The following is a 19,965-nucleotide window of genomic DNA, read 5'->3' as shown; positions in this document are numbered from 1 at the left end:
GTCTGCTGACTCGGGCTCGCCTCACCCTAGTGACGTCTCGCCTCAAACATCGGACAATATTATTTAACTGCACTGTATGTATTAGCTCCCACCTCAGATATAGATCACATCTTTGCAGAAATATGTAATTGTTCCTCATGCTCAGACTCTGGCACCCTGCGTCACACGCTCATGTCACAATATACATGCATAGAGACACTCCAGGATGCCAGTTCTTGAAGTAGCATATTTGGGGGATAGGTCACTTACAGCCTTCCCAATTTCATGCACCCCCTCTCACTGTCAACATCTGACTAAGAATGATTTACCATGGTTAGGCACACCTGTTTGGGGTTCGCTCTTATGTAGTTTTATGAATTAGTTTGAACACTACTGTTTTTCCCTGTCAGGTCATTGCCCTTCCTAGTGACCAGAGGCCATTCCACACACATCAACTCAACACATCGGCACTACTGAATGGGTTCTACAGATTTGCACTGATCACATGACAAACATTAAGATCATCTCCTGGAACGTTAGGGGTATCCACAACCTGCACCCAGGTATTCCATTTACGTATACCCACGGTGCAGATCCGCTGGGTTTGCATTCCTTCAGGAGACACCTGACGAGTCTAGAGGCGGATTGACTGACGCCGCTGATCCGGACAGGATTATAGCACTAACTTTTCATTCCAGACTAGAGGCGCTTTGATATGTGAAGAGGAGATGGTGGTAGTTGACCCTGCAGGGCGCTACGTTTGCTTTAAGGGTAGCCTCAATGGGCAGACTCTACTGCTAGGCTCAATCTACGCCCAAACATAGAACAGATCGCTTTCCTCAAAAGCCTAGCCACCTTACTGACCCGATGGAGACGTTCCATGGCAGGGATTTTAATTTGGTCCTAGATTTATCTCTTGACCGCTCCTTCCCACCCCTTACCCGCACTTCAGCCTCATCAAATGCACAAGCATTACACAGCTGGCTGGTACACTGGTCCTTATCGGATGATTGGTGAGCGGCAACCCAAACTCGTGGATATATTCCTTCTATTCCCCAGTTCATAATCTTCATGTGCGGCTGAATCGCATATTGGCATCAGGTGCGCTGCTCCTCCTAATCCGAGACCCACAAACCATGTTGCTAGGCTGGGTGCTCCCCCGATCCCAACTTGGGGGCTGCAGACGGCAGCACTAGAGGATCAGGCTTTTCGCAGCTCCCTAGAAACGGCGTCACTCGAGTATTTTGAACACAAGGCTGGCTATAGGAGCTCCCCACTGACAGAATAGGAGGCTTTTAAGGTCACACCTCAAGGGAAATGTCTGGGCCTTACACGGAACATCTGCAAGAAGTTAGACACCTTCCTCGCCTCTATTGAGCGGAAGTTCCTCCATTAGGAATCTCTATCTGTCACCCATCCTGAAGCCAAGACACACATAGATACAATGCAAGGGGACCGGCTAGAACTCCTAGAGAAACTGCGCTGTCACAACTACCTAGCTCACTTGGCTCGTACCCACACGTTATCTGACAAGGCGGGCAAACTGCTCACACTCCAGTTTAGACAGGAGCACCCACATCTTCCCATACACTCAATTAGGGATGAGCTAGGGCAGTTGAGGTGCACACAATCGGACATTCACACAGCCATGGCTAAGCATTACACTACACGCACCATTAAGGAGAAGTTCTTTAATATCAGGCTCAATGCACCTCACCAGTAATTCAGTAAGGCAACTTTGAAAGAAATCTCCAAGGGCCTGAAAGGAAGACCACCAACTAGAGCAGGCAGTACTAAGGCGACAGTTTACTCCGATGAAAATTGCTAGACTCCTTAAAAGGTGTACTGGACGAAGACAAAACCGCCCCAAAGACAGTGAGTCAAACATGTTCCAAGGTGTGTCAGACTTCAAGTTATGCAGATCAGTTATCAGGATAAGAAAGAAGAAAGGGGAAACAGCTGATGTCAGAGGTGGCCATTAACCTCCAATGAAGGGCAATCCACTGCAGGCATCTTGCACAAGTGTGGCCCCTCCTCACTAGGTAAAAATCACTTGGACAACATAATTAAGAATAATTAAAGGTAACAAAGGAAGAAATTTGGTATTGGTGCAGTCTTTATGTAAGCACTGGCTGAGGAGCTAAAAGCCCAAGTAGAAAAGTTCATGGGCTATTACTCGTTTAGGCACACTAGGAAAAACTGACTGTTAAACGTATGGCAAAAGAAATGACTGGAACACAGGCACAGCTACACAGAGTTCAGATGCTGTACTGATTTGGCAAATATTACATTGTGAAGAAAAGGTTGCAGGATTTTCCTGGAGAAGATATCGACTTAATCCTCATAGGATCAAGGCCACGCCTAGTAATAGCTGGTACAGCAGCATAATCACTACATAAACAATAAGCATGATTTCCATTTGGGAAACAATGTAAGAACTTCATATAGCTCATAAAAAATGTAAGTTCAAGGTAAAAAAAATACCTTAACTTCCTGGTTTTTGTAGTCTGCATTATATTTTCTCCAGTTGAATTGAACGTCTGCCTCATACTGTCATCAATAACATTTTCTGAAATGGAAATAAAGCTGGATTATTTACTAAAACTTTACACTGGATACAATGGCTCTATCTAGAAATTATGCGCCACCACATCCAAATAGGAGTCCTGCAGCCCACTCAGTTTACAAAGTTTTTTCATGGTATGAAAACTGCAGTATTTATGGGGAGAGGGGCAGGAGAGTAGCAATTGGTTGAGGAGCACAGTAATTCAAATGAAGGTATTAATACAGAAGGGAAGGGCTTTTATGATGTACGTCTGTATGAAACAGCAGCATGAAAAGCACTAGGGGTTTGCTGTACTGATCATATGGAAGGAGGTGCTTTGGGTAATGTTTAATAGATGGAGGAGTGCAGAGTTTTTTTCAGTAGAGGAAGAAAAGGCTGACTAGGATCAAGTAGATAATTGAGCTGTTCAAAAAAAAAGAGAGAAATCAGGAAGTCATTAACAATGAGAGGTATTGAGCAAGTTTCCCTAAAAGAGGCAATAAGATTTGTATAGTTCACGGTAATGAGTACATAGCAAGAAGAGATTGTGGAAGTATGCAGCGGCTGCATGCTTAGAGCCACAAGTAGAGCTCATAGGTCTTAAGTGTTGATGATCAAATTTTGGTGCTGGTGGACCTAGGTTGTAAAGGTAGGAAGGTGACGGAGTACCAACATGTAAAGGTACAAAAGAGACTGTACATTTCCGATTTCTGGATCATATTAAACAAATCGAAAGCTGCAGAAAGAGGGATGGGGGCTAGGTGGAAAGGTGATGGTTAGATGAGAAGCAATGTGGGTGCAAATTCACACTTTCTTAGAGTGATAAGGAGAGGTTTGGGAAGGACTCACAGTGACATGTGGATGAGAGCAGGATTAGAAAGGCAAAAGACTATTGTTAAGGATGAGCGATAGAGACATAACAGGACTAACTTGAGAAGCTTACCAAGTGAGCACTGAGAGGTGGAGGCTTCAGTTAAGTGTGTGTGAGATAAAAAGGATTTGGGAAAGCAGGATTTTGGTAAGTTATGTCAATTACAGTTTTCATTTTCTCACAAATTTGACCATAGTTATACATGTAAATAGACCAATTTTTTCTATAAACAAAAACGTTCTGTTTGGAAGGCGTTTCAGTACCTGTTACAAAAATAAATCGATAACTATGATCATTCATTTTGATTACTTGACAAATGCTATTTACTAAGCAAAGTTTAATGTTAATCGAAAATCCCCACAGTGCATCACTATCGTATAACCAAACTTAAACTCCTACCATCTTTATGACCTACAGAATGCCTAGTACAGTCATCTGTTTGGCTCACTCTTCCTACAAGGGACAGCTTGAATATCTAACCTTGAATCCATATTCAACTCATCCTTTTCACCCACCAACATCCTTAGTGAGTTCTATTTCATTACTGTTCATAAATTAGCTCCAACTTCAGACCCTTTTTTTCTGACTATGCCCTGGTGCCCTCATCTCTAAAATTCTCATATTTTCTAAATCTCCATTACAACATTAGTTTATCAATCAAAGACTCACAAACAGGGCCATGGGGCACCTGGAAACAGCGAGAGCCTGGGGGTGACTAGTGGATGACCTACGGACACTGGACCTAGATGAAACCACACAACATCCACCAAATTCGCCACCACAGGGAAGGGACAATGAGATAGGAACACAGAGGATATAAGATAAGACTAGGGCTGAGAGGACCCCCCCTCGCCACACACAAACCCCAGACACAGATAGATGAAGAAGCAAACACATTCCGCTGGAAACTAAACACTGAGGATTAAGCAACTCGCTCAGGGGGTGGGAGGGGGAGGATTGAGAATTAGAACCGGTTGAACATATTGAATAGTTTCTTACCTGTCGGTGTAGTTTTGCAGCTTGAAGATCTTTCTGGATTCACTATGCTGTGCATATTCCGCTATCTGGTGGTTGGGTCCGGAATCGTAGTCTTTTTTCTCTTTTTTTTTTGTAGCCCAGGTGGGCGTCGACGTCCCACCATTTGGTGTACCTTCGGTGACGTCGGCATGCTTCCGGCGGAAGCTCCCGCCCTTGGGCGCCATCTTCGGATTCTTCTTTTTTTTTTTTCTCTTTTGTGTCCTTGTAGTGAATCCATGGCTATGTTTGTTAAACCTTTCTTCAACGTAATTCTTTTCACGTATCTTGTAAGCTTCAACTTGCTTTCTATTCCATGTGTTTCCACCTTCTTCTCCAGCCTCATCTTTCTGGCACAGGCGGGTGGGTTCGCTAGTGAATCCAGAAAGATCTTCAAGCTGCAAAACTACACCGACAGGTAAGAAACTATTCGTTTTGCAGCGTGAATCTTTCTGGATTCACTATGCTGTGCATAGATTTTGTAGCGGTTTCGTTACTTTTGGAGCGGCTGGGTGGAAGATGAGCGTTGTTTGTTGAATATATGTTGAAGCACTCTTTGTCCTACTTGTGCTTCCTTGTTCATCTGTACATCCACGCAATAGTGCTTAGCGAACGTGTGCACTGAAGCCCATGTTGCTGTCAGGCATATGTCCTGAATTGGTGTGTTTGCCAAAAAGGCAATTGTTGCTCCTTTCTTTCTAGTCGAGTGGGCCTGTGCCCCTCCTGTTAGCTCCTGGCCCGCTTGCTTGTGGCAGAATTGTATCGTTTGTGCAATCCATCGAGCTATGGTGTTCTTAGTCACTGGTCTACCCAGGTAACTGTTTGCGAAGGATACGAAGAACTGTTTAGTCTTCCTGTGTTCCTTCGTTTTTTCAATGTAGTGCATCACTGCTCTTCTTGCAACTAGAGTGTGGAGCGCCCTCTCAACACTTGTCGTGGGGTTCTGGAAGAAGCTAGGAATTTGAATACTCTGATTCATGTGGAACCTTGACACCACCTTTGGCATAAAGTGCGGGTCTGTTCTCATCACGACCCTGTCACTGTGTATCTGGATGTAGGGTTCCTGCATTGTTAGTGCCTGTAGTTCGCTCACCCTGCGTAGCAAGGTGATTGCTACCAGAAAGGCCGCTTTTATTGTCAGCATTTGCAGTGATGCCTTGTGGATCGGTTCGAAAGGTGCTTTCATGATCTCTGTCAGTACCACATTTAGGTTCCAAGCCGGCGGCGGCACCCTTTTTGGTGGCGCTTTTATGTTAGCCCCTTCCAGGAATCTTTTTACTACTTCAGATGTAAAGAAGCTTCTCCCTGTTTCTCCTCTTATGTATGCCACAATCGCTGCCAGGTGTACCCTCAGCGAGGATGAGCTTAGCTTAGCTTCTATTAGGTGCGTGAGGTATCTTAGCACCGTTGATTCCCTGGTCAGCTTTCTATTAAGGTTTTCTTGCAGCACCATTGAGTGACTCTTTTCCATTTTTCCCCATAGCACTTGCGTGTGCTGGGCCTTCTTGCCTCCTGCAGCACCCGCAGTGTGCGCTCTGGTAGTTTTAGATGTGCGAACTCTTAAGTCCTCAGGAGCCAAGCTGAGAGGCTGAGTCTCTCCGGCTCTGGGTGTAGGACTTCTCCGTTTTCCATTGAGAGTAGGTCTCTTCTTTTTGAGAACTTGTGGGGTGGGCCCGGCGCCATCTCCATTATCTGGGAGTACCAGGTCTGCCTGGCCCATTGTGGTGCCACAAGGATGAGCGTCATGTTGCTCGTCATGCATTTGTTGAGAACCCTGGGGATCAGTGGTATGGGGGGGAAAAGCGTAGGCAAATGTTTTTGACCAGCTTATCCATAGGGCATTCCCCTGGGATAGTGCCTCTGGTTGTCTGGATGCAAAGTACTGGCAATTTGCATTCTGGCGTGTTGCAAACAGGTCTATTGTCGGAGTGCCCCACCTCCTGAATAGTCTTTCTGTTTCCTGTATGTTGAGTTCCCATTCGTGGGATGCTGAAGTCTGCCTGCTGAGCCAATCCGCTTCTACATTGTCTTTCCCTGGCAGGTGTATGGCTAGCATTTTGAGTGGTATTGCCATCTCCAGATTTCCTGTGCCAAGCTTGACAGAGGGAATGATTGAGTTCCCCCCTGCTTGTTGATGTAAAACATCGTTGTGGTGTTGTCTGTATCAGCACCTTTTGGTTGTACAGTTGTTTCTAAAAGGCCTTGAGGGCAAGCAACACTGTTTTCAGCTCTAGGTAATTGATGTGTCTGACCGCATCCGCTGGGCTCCACAGACCCCTCACTCTGAGCCTGTTCATGTGTGCGCCCCATCCCTTCTGGGATGAGTCTGTGGTAAAGGTCACTGTTGGGTCCAGTGGCGTTAGAGGCTTCCCTATTGTTATCCTCTCTTGGTCCACCACTTCATTTCTTCCTGCACCTTGCGCGTTACAACCACTAGATCCTCCCAACTTCTTGTAGCTTGTGACCATTGCTGTTGCAGCCACTCTTGGAATGGTCTCATCTGTAGGCGTACATTGGGGACCAGGTGTATGCAGGACTCCATCATTCCCAAGATCTTGTTCACTGTCCTCACTGTCAGAGCTCGCCCCTTCTGGTAGTGACGTTTCTCCCTCAGTAGGCTGAGTGTCCTCTTTTCGCTGGGTAACACCCTGCATTGGACAGTGTTGATTTGAGCTCCCAGGAAGATCTTCACTTGCTCCGGTTCCATCAAGCATTTTCTCCAATGTATGGAGAATCCCAGGCTTGTTAGCGTTCTTGTGACCTGCTCTGCATGAACCTTGCATGTCCTGTAAGAGCTTGCCTTTATGAGCCAGTAGTCTAGGTAGGGGTACACGTGTATCCCCTTACTTCGCAGATGTGCGGCCACTGCTGCAAGGCATTTGGTGTATACCCTTGGTGCGGACTTTAGACCGAATGCCAGGGCTGTGAATTGGTAGTGGTCCTTGTTTACTGCTAATCTTAGCATGTGCTTGTGCTGCCTGTTCATGGGGATGTGCAGGTACGCATCTTTGAGGTCTACGGTGGACAAGAAGTCCCCGGCCTTTATCTGTGGGATGACCTCTTGAAGGGACGTCATTTAGAATTTTTGAGTCTTTACATACTTGTTTAGGACCCGTAGATCCAGGATGATTCTTAGGCTTTTGTCCACTTTTGGCACCAGGAAGTAGTTTGAGTACACTCCCCTGTTCCGTTCTTTGAATGGCAGTGGTTCGATGGCCTCTTTGAGGAGGAGTTCTTGAGCTTCCTCTTGGAGCAATTGCAGCTCTCTTCCCGAGTGCTCTCTTTTCTTTGGCTTTCCGTTTGGTGGTCTCTTTTCCAACTCTATGCAGTATCCGAACTGTATGATGTTGAGTATCCACTTGTCTGTGGTTATTTTTCTCCACTCCTGGAGAAAAAATCTCAGCCAGCCTCCTACTGGTGTTACATGTTCCTTTGTTTCTTGTCCGTGTAGCCCTCTCCTCTTTGTTTTCCCGGGTACCTCCCCCGGAGGGTATGAGTGGGTGAGCACCTTTTTCCGTGTGAAGTTACTTAGAGGGGGGTTGTTCACCGCCTCTCCTATGGCCCCATCCGTTTCTTTTTCCTCAAAAGGACTGGCCCCTGTTCTGATAGTTCCAGTTTTGCTTCTGCTGGCCCTGGTGACCTTGGTTGTCACTCTGTTGACCCTGGTGGAACGCCTGGTGTGATTGTCCTTGCTGGTTTGCACCCCTTCCGTTCGGCCTCCGCGTAGGGGTGCCTCTTCTCATCCCCCTGAATTGCAGGGCCCCCATGGACCTTGCCGTCTCGTTGTCTTTCTTCAGTTGGGTGAGTTTCTCATCAACTGGGGCTCCAAACAGTGTTTCTCTATTGAAAGGTGTGTTCATGATGTTATTCTGAAACTCTGTTTTGAAGCCTGAGATCCTGAGCCAGGCTTGTCTTCTCTCTGTGATGCTTATAGTCATCAGTATTGCTGGATGTTTCAGCCCCTTCCAAGGCCGTCTTCAGCCATGAGTTAGCAATGCTTTTCCCTTCTTCCACGAGGTGCGTTGCCCTCTGAAGGTATTGCTCTGGGAGGTGCTTGAGCAATTGGCCGATCTCAACCCAATGTTGGTATTGGTGCCTGTTCAGGAGGGCGTTGGAGTTAGCCATCCGCCAGTGCATTGCGGCGTTCCTCTCAATTTTTCTGCCCGTCAGGTCCATCCTCCTGCTTTCCTTGTCAGGTGGTGGCCCAGATGTTGTTGGGACGTTGGCCCTTCTTCTGGCCGTTGCAGCGATTATTGAATCTGCTGTGACGGACCCCTTGATGTAAGCAAGAGGAGAATTTGTTTTTCTTCTCTGTCCTCGGCGTGACTGACCTGCATGTAGCCGGGTCCTTGAAGGCTTCCTTCCCCTGATCTGTGATACTTTTCAGCATGGGCAAGAACTGGCTTCTTGTCTGTGTGGGGAACAATGTTTCCAGCAGGAAGTCCGCTTTAGGCTTCCCCTCTTCCAGCTTAACCCCATAAGCTGCTGCTGCGTTCCTGACGACCTCATTGTATGCTCCAATGTCATCTGGCGGCGAAGGCCTCGAGGGATATGTCTCCACAGGCTCCTCCGGGTTTTCGGCCTCGGTGTCCTGCCATTCCAGGTCTTGGGCCGTCGAGGATCCTGAGCCGTAGCTTGACTGCTGCTCCCCATATTCACCCTCTGTGTAATAGAGGTCCTCTTCCTCTTCGTGCTCCGAGGGCTCCGGAGTTTTCGGCGGCTCTTCGACGTCGAACTCCTCGTGCTCCTGCACTTCAGCGACAGCCGTCGCTGGCTTCGAGGGGATCCTGAAACTTTTTATCTTTTCCTCAAAGTCCTTCTTTCTTTGAAGGAGGTTTTCCATCTCGGCCTCGAGCCTTCTTTTCTTTCTCTCCAACTGTGCGGCCTGCTAGTCGTCGAGCGTTTCGGCTGCTCTCTTTGAGGGCGTCATCGACGTCGAAACTTTTTTCGGCTCCTTCTCCTTCGAGGTCGAAGTCCCTTTTTCGGGGGCTTGCTTTGACGACCTTGGCTTTTCGCCGGTCTTCGGCGCCCGAGAGTCCTTCTGGAAAGATCCGCTGGGCCCTTTATCGGGGGATGCAGCTTCGGTCGTCGAAGTTTTCGGCGCCGTTGCTCCCTTCGAGGCTCTGGACTCTGATTTTCGAGAGTCTGTCTCAGGCTTTCGAGGCCCTGTCGAGGTTTTCGAGAACGTAGACTTTCCTACCTTGTCAGACGTTTTTTTGTCGGTCTCTGCGACCGTGAAGTCATCAGGACTTTCGGCGATGTTGTCCTAGTCGTCGGTGGAGAGGCCCAGTTCGTAAAGCGTCGGGCCTGGCCTTTGCCCTGCATCGTGTAGTGAGCTATCCTCTGCTTCTTTCAAACCCGGAGTGTCTTCGGTTTGAAGACTGAGCAGGCATTGCAGTCTTTGCTCTCGTGGTCAATCGGCAGGCAGAGGTTGCAGACCGGGTGCTGGTCCTTCTGCGCGAACTTGTGTTGGCAGTTTTTGCAGAATTTAAAGGGTGTCTTGTACATTCCTGCGCTCAGGGGGCCCCCTGCGTGCGCATTCTCCGAAGGGCGTCGAACATCTCGAGGTTCTTCCCCTTCTTCATCGTCTCCTCTCTGATGGTCTTCTCCTAATCTTCTTAGGTCTTTTCTGTCGAAAAATTGCTGTATTTTCTCCTTTTCTCCTCTAAAACTTCTGGTGCTTCACGTGACAATCCAGACCCAACGGCGGTAAAAAGAATCTGAAGATGGCGCCCAAGGGTGGGAGATTCCGCCGGAAGCATGCCGACGTCACTGAAGGTACACCAAATGGTGGGACGTCGACGCCACCTCGGCTACAAAAAAAAAAAAGAGAAAAAGACTAAGATTCTGGACCCAACCACCAGATAGCGGAATATGCACAGCATAGTGAATCCAGAAAGATTCACGCTGCAAAATGAACAGTTTCTTTTGCAAAGAAATTCAAACAGAAAAGAGGCAGAGCAAGCAACACAACCATATAAACATGTAAATGTTTTGACAAATGCTCATTTGAATGCTATATGAACCAAATGCCAATAAAATCGGTTTGAAAAAAATAAAATTAAAAAAGACTCACGAACAGGGATGATCACAATCTGAACCTATGTGTAGCAGCAGCACCTCTATGATCTTAAGAGGTACCCTACACTTCTGCACATTTGGCAGCAATGAAGAAGAAATGAAGACGCCTCCAAATAAGCTTTCTCACACCACTGGAAGCTCACTCTGTTTACCCTTTCTCTTGTCCCACCACCATTTTCAGACACAGCCTTTCCACAGTGCAGTTCGGCCCATGACCACAATAAGTTGTAAATATACAGGACATATCAGATCCCCTGCTTCTAACCTGCCACCTTGTGGGAAGGATATTACATATTTTTCAGTTTTAAGAAGTGACTATCAGTCACAAGGGAGTATGTTACAAAACTTAATCAAAAAAGTATTTTTCAAGTTGTGCCCTTCAGAACATGGACAACATTCGTTTTTTCTGTGCTACTTATAAATGGAAAGAACGGCCTGGGGGTCTTAATTATGTTAATCACAAAAGGGTACTCGAGGGTCAAAAGTAAGACAGGCTGATTAGCAGAGACAGAGACGGTGTAGCGCTCCCACTAGCCATATAACTGTGAAAGGAACAATGGAGAACATGCCAGATCAAGAACAGTGTCTGGTCTCTGGCTCCCATCAGTCACCACTCGGAACCTCCCTTCATCATTTGGGGCTCCGAGGACCAGCACTATACTGGATCTTGGTTTCACAACAGAAAGGAATGAACCTTCCTGTTGGTAAGTAAGTGTTGGTGTAATGGTAAAGACCATATGTGTTGGTGAAGTAACTGACAGGGATAAAAAGTGTAGTGTGCAGTGCAAGGAAAACCAGGAAGGGTAGGGAGGAGTGAATAAAATTGGTTAAAAGGAGCAAAAAGATAGTTTAATAGGGTGTAGCTCCTAATACCAATATTAAAAGATAGCCAAGACAGGGTAAAGCTATGACCTGTCTAGTGGTGTAACGTGGTCGACATGTTTCAGCAAATATTGGCCAATAGCCTTGCTTTCTTCAGGACAACAAATATACGGCTACTGCAAACAAAACACCAAGTGTGACAGATAAGTGAAAAATAATTAAAAAGAAGGAACGACACAGAAAAGTCACCTGGACATCCAGGTGTGTCTGTTCCGAATCTTCTCACTTGATCAGCAATGGGCTGAAAAAATAATAAAAAGCATGGCATGAGCTGAAGTCCCATCCCTGTCTGAGAATAGCCTGTCATTTACACCTGTTGCAATCGTCAACATGGGCGTAGTTCATGTCACGGGATCTGAACAGTCACATTGACAAAGCTAGTGTATACCAACATTCACAGAAATTGAAACTTTTCAAGTTTCACAAGATCCTTCTTACCTGGTCAGTAAGAAGTGTATCTCACCTCGCCTGGCCACGGCTCAGGACTGGTGAAGCACCGCTCTAAAAAGGTGAATAAATTCAAAAGAAAGAATCATCCACCATGTAATGCCTGAAATTCAGTCAAAGCGAACCATTACAGATGCTAGTAATTAATGAAAAAGAAGCGGAGGATGTTATATCCGCTTCGCAATTGGAGAATATGCCATATTCATGAGCCAGTATAGAATACTTCCTTAAGTGCCAACTAAATGGTGCCAACAAAGTAAAAAGCCCCTCCAAGTCTCACACACCGAGGATCGTGGGTGCCCCGTGGGCAAAGAGCCGCCAAACCCACGGGGCACCCACGATCCTCGGTGTGTGAGACTTGGAGGGGCTTTTTACTTTGTTGGCACCATTTAGTTGGCACTTAAGGAAGTATTCTATACTGGCTCATGAATATGGCATATTCTCCAATTGCGAAGCGGATATAACATCCTCCGCTTCTTTTTCATTAATTACTAGCATCTGTAATGGTTCGCTTTGACTGAATTTCAGGCATTACATGGTGGATGATTCTTTCTTTTGAATTTATTCACCTTTTTAGAGCGGTGCTTCACCAGTCCTGAGCCGTGGCCAGGCGAGGTGAGATACACTTCTTACTGACCAGGTAAGAAGGATCTTGTGAAACTTGAAAAGTTTCAATTTCTGTGAATGTTGGTATACACTAGCTTTGTCAATGTGACTGTTCAGATCCCGTGACATGAACTACGCCCATGTTGACGATTGCAACAGGTGTAAATGACAGGCTATTCTCAGACAGGGATGGGACTTCAGCTCATGCCATGCTTTTTATTATTTTTTCAGCCCATTGCTGATCAAGTGAGAAGATTCGGAACAGACACACCTGGATGTCCAGGTGACTTTTCTGTGTCGTTCCTTCTTTTTAATTATTTTTCACTTATCTGTCACACTTGGTGTTTTGTTTGCAGTAGCCGTATATTTGTTGTCCTGAAGAAAGCAAGGCTATTGGCCAATATTTGCTGAAACATGTCGACCACGTTACACCACTAGACAGGTCATAGCTTTACCCTGTCTTGGCTATCTTTTAATATTGGTATTAGGAGCTACACCCTATTAAACTATCTTTTTGCTCCTTTTAACCAATTTTATTCACTCCTCCCTACCCTTCCTGGTTTTCCTTGCACTGCACACTACACTTTTTATCCCTGTCAGTTACTTCACCAACACATATGGTCTTTACCATTACACCAACACTTACTTACCAACAGGAAGGTTCATTCCTTTCTGTTGTGAAACCAAGATCCAGTATAGTGCTGGTCCTCGGAGCCCCAAATGATGAAGGGAGGTTCCGAGTGGTGACTGATGGGAGCCAGAGACCAGACACTGTTCTTGATCTGGCATGTTCTCCATTGTTCCTTTCACAGTTATATGGCTAGTGGGAGCGCTACACCGTCTCTGTCTCTGCTAATCAGCCTGTCTTACTTTTGACCCTCGAGTACCCTTTTGTGATTAATGTTAGGTGGGCATGTACTCAGAGCTGGTCAATAAATTGCCCGTGGGTCCCCTTTACTGTGTGTGGTTTGGATAGGTCTTAATTATGTTGCATTGTACAGACTGAATCAGGCTTGTGCTTCCCGCTTACATGGCAAGGAACCTGTGGCATCTAGATTAACCTGGCTATATTTCAGTGGAATATAGGTATGGTTTGTAATGCCATGTAATATCGTGGTTTGCTTTTTGTCACCTAGGGATGAGTTATATCTGATTTTACTGGCTCGCAACAAAATGGTTACTTACCAGTAGGAGTAGTTTTGATGCCTAAAGAGTTTTGCTGGCTACCCGATAGGTCCTGCATCCATGGCCACACAGAGGCTGGAAAACCTGCACATCACGGTGGCCACGAAAGACGTATTGAGGGTGACCAGAGGTCGTGGAAAGGTTGATGGACTTGGCCGTAGCCCTGCTGTCTTTAAAGCTCTCCAGCAACCAAACCGGCTCGTCTTCGAAGGGACGGGAGCCATCAAAGGGCATGTCCTTGAGTGATGTCTGGAGATCCCTAGAAAAAACAGTAGTCCTCAACATGGTATGGCGCCGCAGGGCCACAGTTGACAAAACCGCTCTGCCTAGTGAGTAGGTGGTGTCTAGTCATTTGGTGTTCACTGACCGCAAAGCCAGGCTTGTGGAAGAACACATTTTCTTTCCAAATTTGTCCAGCCTTTTGGCGTCTCGATCCTGCGGTGCTGTTCGGAATGTGCCAGGATTTACATGTGACCTGGAGGCTTGGACCACCAAAGTCTCCAGGGTAGGGTGTTGCATTAGGAATTTGGGGTCTCCTGGAACAGAGCAGTGACGGCAGAGATTTGTCCTATTCATTGAAGCCCGTGTTGGTTTTGGACCAAGTACCAAGCAGGACATCAGTAAGTGCTTCTTTGAATGGGAGAAGCAGTTAGAAAGGAAACACTCCAGAACGTAGCACTACATCCAAGACATTATTCTTGATTGCCACCAAGGGCAAACTAAGGTCCAGGACATTAGCTGCCCTTCCTTACACCAGTCAAAGGAGTCATATGGCTGGTATTCTTCTGGGTCCAGCAACCTCTCCCATTTCTCCCCTAGTCCTAACCTATAGAAATAGGGCTCAGGCCAGAAAGGCATTGCTCCAGTCAGCACCAGTGTTGGCGTAGGGCAATGAACCTCTAGCGCTGTGTCGTAGTTAGGGATGCAAATGGAGATGGTGCAAGCGGAATCCGAAATGTCAACCTTGGGACGTCACCAGAGAAGATCAACATGGCACGACCGGCGATGATCTGGATAAAACTGTAGATCCCTGGGGTCGAGTGGGTCCGGGGCCACCAACTTGGATTCAATAGGGGACCCTCCTCTCCCGAACACACAGGGCCCTTAGGCACACCAGAGGAAACAGGACGTACCAACATGAGGCTAATACCCTCATCAAATTCTAAACTGGGCGGGGTTGCCCCGACTCCCAGAAACTCAGGAAGGCGCAGAGCCGGCTCAGTCAATGTACACTTCAACAACTTTGTTTTCTTGTGGCAGGACTTACCAGAGTGAACAGACGGCTTGGAGTGCAACAAACTCTTCAACCTCATTGCCCCTTCCTCTCTACCAGGATCTTGATTGTCACATGTCAAGCCTCTAGGAACTTGGGGGATTTCTCCCTCAAGGTCTTTGGGTGCATGGCATAACAATAGGAACAGGCCTTTGGGTCAGGAGACAAAAAGTGTGGGCCTGTCACAAACACCGAACGGTGACAGGCGTTGTTGGGCTTGAAGCAGGCCTTCTTTTATGGATGACCTGCCACACCAGGAAGTAAAAACCTCAAAACAGTACGACAAAATGTTGAAAAATGAAGTAAAAAATGGACTAGAGCCAGCTCTTTGCAGATCTGCACTGACTGGCGTGGAAAGAAAAGAAATATAGTCCGCGCCCTGGTATTGGAGCCTATATAGGCACCATGTGCTTCAATTCTGGCACGGACGAAAATGTCTTGTGGAGCCAAACAACGCCACCTACCGGCGCGCATGAATACTGCTTAAGTAAAGTTTCCAGATCCAGTCTGATGCCTGGGAATAATTCTAAGGTAAAGTATCTGTGGCTAGAAGTCTCTCAGATTTTCTCCCTGACCAAACTATCGACAGGTAATTCCCATCAAAATTGTAGAGTTGGACCTTGGAAACAAAGTGTTTGCTTTTTGCGTTTTCTGGAGAGGGAAATACATCTATGTTTGGTGTGCCCCAGCTTCTGAACATGCTGTCCAGTACTTCCAGCTTTATCTCCCATTCGTGGAAGGTATTTTCTTGCCTGCTCAATTTATCTGCCTAGTTGTTCTGCCTCCCCAGGGAGGTGTCTGGTTCTATGGTTGTATGTAATTGGATTGACCATTTCCATATCTCCTGCACTAGTTTCAACAGTGGGAACAACTGTGTTCCTCCCTGCTTGTTGAGATAGAACATTGTTGTTGTGTTCTCCATTTGGATAAGCACGGCCTGTCTATCCATGTGCGCCTAGAAAGCTTTCAGCACTAATTCTAGGTAATTTATGTGCTTAACAGCATCCGTAGAGTTCCAGAGACCTCAGTCTTTCAGATTGTCCATGTGTGCTCCCCCACCCCAGCACTTGTAGAATGCATCCATTGTTATGGTCCCCTTGGGAGCTGGTAATTTGAAATGCAATTTGTCTGGTTCCATCATTCTATTTCCTTCTTGCCCTTCACTGAGACGACCACAAAAACCTCCCAGAATCCTGAGGCTAGTGATAATCTGTTGCAGTCATTCCTGTAAGGGTTGCATGTACAGTCTCGCATGCAGAATGAGTGGAATGCATGATGTCATCCTGCCCAGTTTCATGACAGTCAGGCTGTCCAAGACAGCCCCTGCTAGTAGAGCTTGCTCTATTACAGTTGCCCTCTTGGGGACTGGGTATGCCTGTGCTGTTCTTGAGTCCAGTATTGCCCCCAGGAACACCTTCACCTGCTCCAGGAGGGGTGAACAGGTCTATGGTGCACCTGAGGCGTTGTAGCATGCGGACTCTTAGCAGGTTTCAGTGGCATTTTTGTTTTTAGTTTGCCATTACCAACCAATCATCCAGGTATGGGTAGATGTGTATAACCGGTCTTCTCAAGTGTTTAGGTACCTGACGCTCAGAATAAGTCTTGGTATCCTGTTTTTTTTCAGTACTAGAAAGTACACTGAGTAGACGCCACCATCTGACTCCCTTGGAGGAACTCAATCCATGGGTCATTTTTTGATAAGTTCCTTTACCTCTTCATGCAACTGTGTGAGTTCCTATTTCCTTAAGGTACTGGGGGGTATTTAGGTTTAAGATCCAATTGTCTGAGGTGAAGGACTACCGTTTCCGGAGGAATCCTCCTATTCTTCCTCCTTCTGGTATCAAGTGGCAGGGTTGTAGTCTCACTTGCTTGTTACCCCTTTTGAAGGTTGTCCTTTCCCTCTGGGTTTCCCACGAAAGAGCTACCTGGCCGGGTGTTGCAACAGCTGTTGGACAGGCTGGCTTGCGGCTTGCTAGCTGAAGCCTTGTGTGCTTAGTTTGAATCTAGCCCTGCCTGTTGGCCTTCTGCTAGGGGTCCACTGCCTCCCCCGACGGATTCTCTAAACTGCAAACCCGAATTCCCTTGGCTGTTTAATTGAGCTTTATTTGTTAAAGTGACTCGGCAACTAAAGTCCAAAAGAGGACCTACCCTGTGGCAGGCATGGTTATAACAGATGCCTTCATCTCAGCCTTGAATACAGAGAGCCAGAGCCATGCATGCCTCCTAACGATGGTACCCATGTGCATCTGTCTGCTGGTAGTATCAGCCACGTCAACAGCTTATTCGAGGCCGGAGTGGGCAATGTTTTGCCCTCTCCTAGATGACTGCCTTCGCTCTTTTTGAACGCCTCCGGAAGGTTCTGCATAAGTGTAGGAAGTTGAACTCTTTGGCAAATGTTCCCCCCCACTTATGCCCCATTTGAACTACTAGATGCTGGTTTTTCCACTCGGACAATGCACTGAAGCCTGCTAACCAGGCTCCAGTGCCAGTGTTCTTTCCCATAAACCGACATGTTTAATTGAAATGTAATTGGCAGGGACTTAAGCAACCTTGTAAGTCACTGGTAAATGGTACTTATGGTACCCAGCGCATGGGTACTAAAGAGGGTCCCTTTGGGCTTCACTATTAATTACGCCATCCAAAGGGACTCACATAAAAACTTCAGCCTGCCTGCCATTGCAAGGTACGTGAGATGGTGCAAATCATTTTGACAAGACATGGCACACTCCCAGTGTGCCTTGCCCAAGCACACAGCATATACTATATGTTAGTCACCCCTACAGCAGGGCTTAGAGCCTGAAGGCAGGGTGCATGATATATGTGAGGACATATCTGTATGAGCAGATATGACCCTGAGATGTCTGGTTAATTGCCACGACATTGCAAGTGTTCGGTAAGACATCTTAAGTATATATACTGGACACTGGTCATTACGAGTTGCCCAGCTACAGGATGGCTTCACTGAAAATAAAGGTGTTTGGTATCAAACACCTTGTTTTGACAAATCCATACTGATGGCAGTTTCGCATTTGTCCCGACATGCACCTAGTGGGCACCTTAGAGATGCCCCCTGAATCCTACTAATCTTAGTGTACGGAGTGACAGGTATTGTCCAGCCTGCCACCACAGACCAGTTTCTGCCCACCCCCCTCTTTGCAGGTGAGAGCCTGCGCTCTTTCTGGTCAGAAACAATGCCTGCTCCAGAGGAAGCTGTTCACACCTCTTACAGCAGGATGGCTAGTGTTTTAGTATATAAAGGCCAGACGCTTCAAAGAGTATCGCCTTTGATGTGCGACCCGTTTGTTCCAGACCCCCAGATCCGAGAAATTCAACCCCCTGCCATGAGGCCAAATTAGCACCAGCACAGGCATAAAAATTAGCTAGTCAGAAGGCATGTTCACTCTCAGGCGAGGCACACCCCTGAGGTGGGCTACCTGAAGTGAACAATGGAAGGTTTCCAGCATCTAGTTTTTAGTGGAACTAGCAACTCTGGGTCAGGTTTAAGCCCACTGTTCACAGGAAGTGGTCATATAAGAGGTAGGTAGCCCAGGTTACTACCTTACACTCCCCTTAATGCCTCTAAAGTCAGAATTTAGGTTCCCCCCTGACACCAGGAACTCAAATTCGTCTAAGGGAACAGAGGAAGGACCAAAAAATGCAGAAAACACAAGAACTGTGGGCCAGCCCCAGAATTAGAGCCAAACCCTCCCTGCAAAAACCTGACTTGTCCTGCAGCTATGTATCATCTTAAAAAGCCTTGGATGGCTGCCAGCACTTTACCAACCATCTCCCTTGAAGTGGAGGAGCTACTTACTTGCAGTATGCAAGCAATGACTGCATCTGCCTGGTACACCGTTCGCCAACTACCAGGACCACTCAGGAAGCAGCACCCCGGGAGGACTCTGTGGCTCCCAGAGGTCAGCCCCATCTCTCAGCAAGTTTCGGCCCTCCGGGAGCCCCCTCCCATCACCAATTTACCTGGATAACAGAGGTTTTGCAGCAGCCAAGGCTTGGTCGACCCCAAGAAGTGAGAGCCTCCAATGCAAGCGAGCCACCGAACAAAACACCTCTGCACCTGAGCCCAAAAGCCAATCAACCATGGTCCTTTGCTCCAGGGACCCTCAAGAGCCAATCCCCCCTTTGGGTTCTGCCAGACATGTCCCCAAGTCCCCACTAAGAGCCTTTTTCTGTTACAGGTTTCTCCATTGACTTAACAGGTAGCATTTGAAGCTTCCATCACAACAACCAACTTTGCATTCCGACACACCGGAGCAGGAATCTGAACTGCTGGTGGTTCTTTAGACCTTGGCCCCTTGCACCTTATGTCCACGAGAGTAACCATGTGAATCCTCTGTAAGTGTGCCTATGCAGTGAATGAATCTAGGATAACATTACCGTGTTCGATGAGCAAACCAGACAACTGCGATTTTTTACTGTTTGATCAGTAAAAATCTATAACTTCTAAAGTACTTACCTGATTTGGATGATCTTGGTGTATAAAATTATATTAAAATCTGCATTACTTTTCTAAACTAGTCTTGAGTTCTGTCTTAAGTGTGTGTCCCCTTTATTGACCCTGTGTGTACAACACACAAGTTACTACTTGTGTAACGATATATCTGTAAGAGACATTAGTTAGTGACAGATTCCTTACCTTAGAATATCCCCAGGCGTCAGACTGGATCCAGAAATTTTTGCGTAGCAATACCCCTGCGCGTCGGTAGGCGTCGTCCGCGGCTCCGCGTCCGTCGTCCGCGTCGTTAGCGCCGGAATGACGTTGTCTGAGTACTTAGACGCCACCCATGCGCGCGGACGTCAGTTCTGATACACAGCTTTTCCGCGCCAGATACGCAGAGCCATAATAGAACCAACACTGGTGCCATGAAACTAGGGCCCTGAAAGGGGATGACCTTAACCCGAGATATCGGTTCGCAGAACGGGGAGGATGGGTGGGTCGGTAAGGAATCTATCACTAACTAATGTCTCTTACAGATATATCGTTACACAAGTAGTAACTTGTGCATCTGAAAGAGACACGTTAGTGATAGATTCCTTACCTTAGAATAGACACCCCAGCAATAC

At 46.9% G+C, this 19,965-nt stretch overlaps 1 protein-coding gene across 1 annotated transcript in view; it reads right to left on the bottom strand.

Annotated features, from left to right (window-relative positions):
* BUB1 (BUB1 mitotic checkpoint serine/threonine kinase) overlaps positions 1–19,965 on the bottom strand; it is a 1,006,269-nt gene that overhangs the window by 554,874 nt on the left and 431,430 nt on the right. Inside the window, exon 17 of the mRNA XM_086926890.1 lies at positions 2,464–2,548. Coding sequence (XP_086783016.1) covers positions 2,464–2,548 — 85 coding nt within the window. The remainder of the gene's footprint in view (positions 1–2,463; positions 2,549–19,965) is intronic.

This window comes from Lissotriton vulgaris, chromosome 6 (assembly GCF_964263255.1).
Source record: "Lissotriton vulgaris chromosome 6, aLisVul1.2, whole genome shotgun sequence".
Classification (NCBI taxonomy): Eukaryota; Metazoa; Chordata; class Amphibia; order Caudata; family Salamandridae; genus Lissotriton; species Lissotriton vulgaris.
The sequence above is the reverse complement of the archived record's forward strand: the minus strand, read 5'-3'. Positions and strand labels throughout refer to the sequence as shown.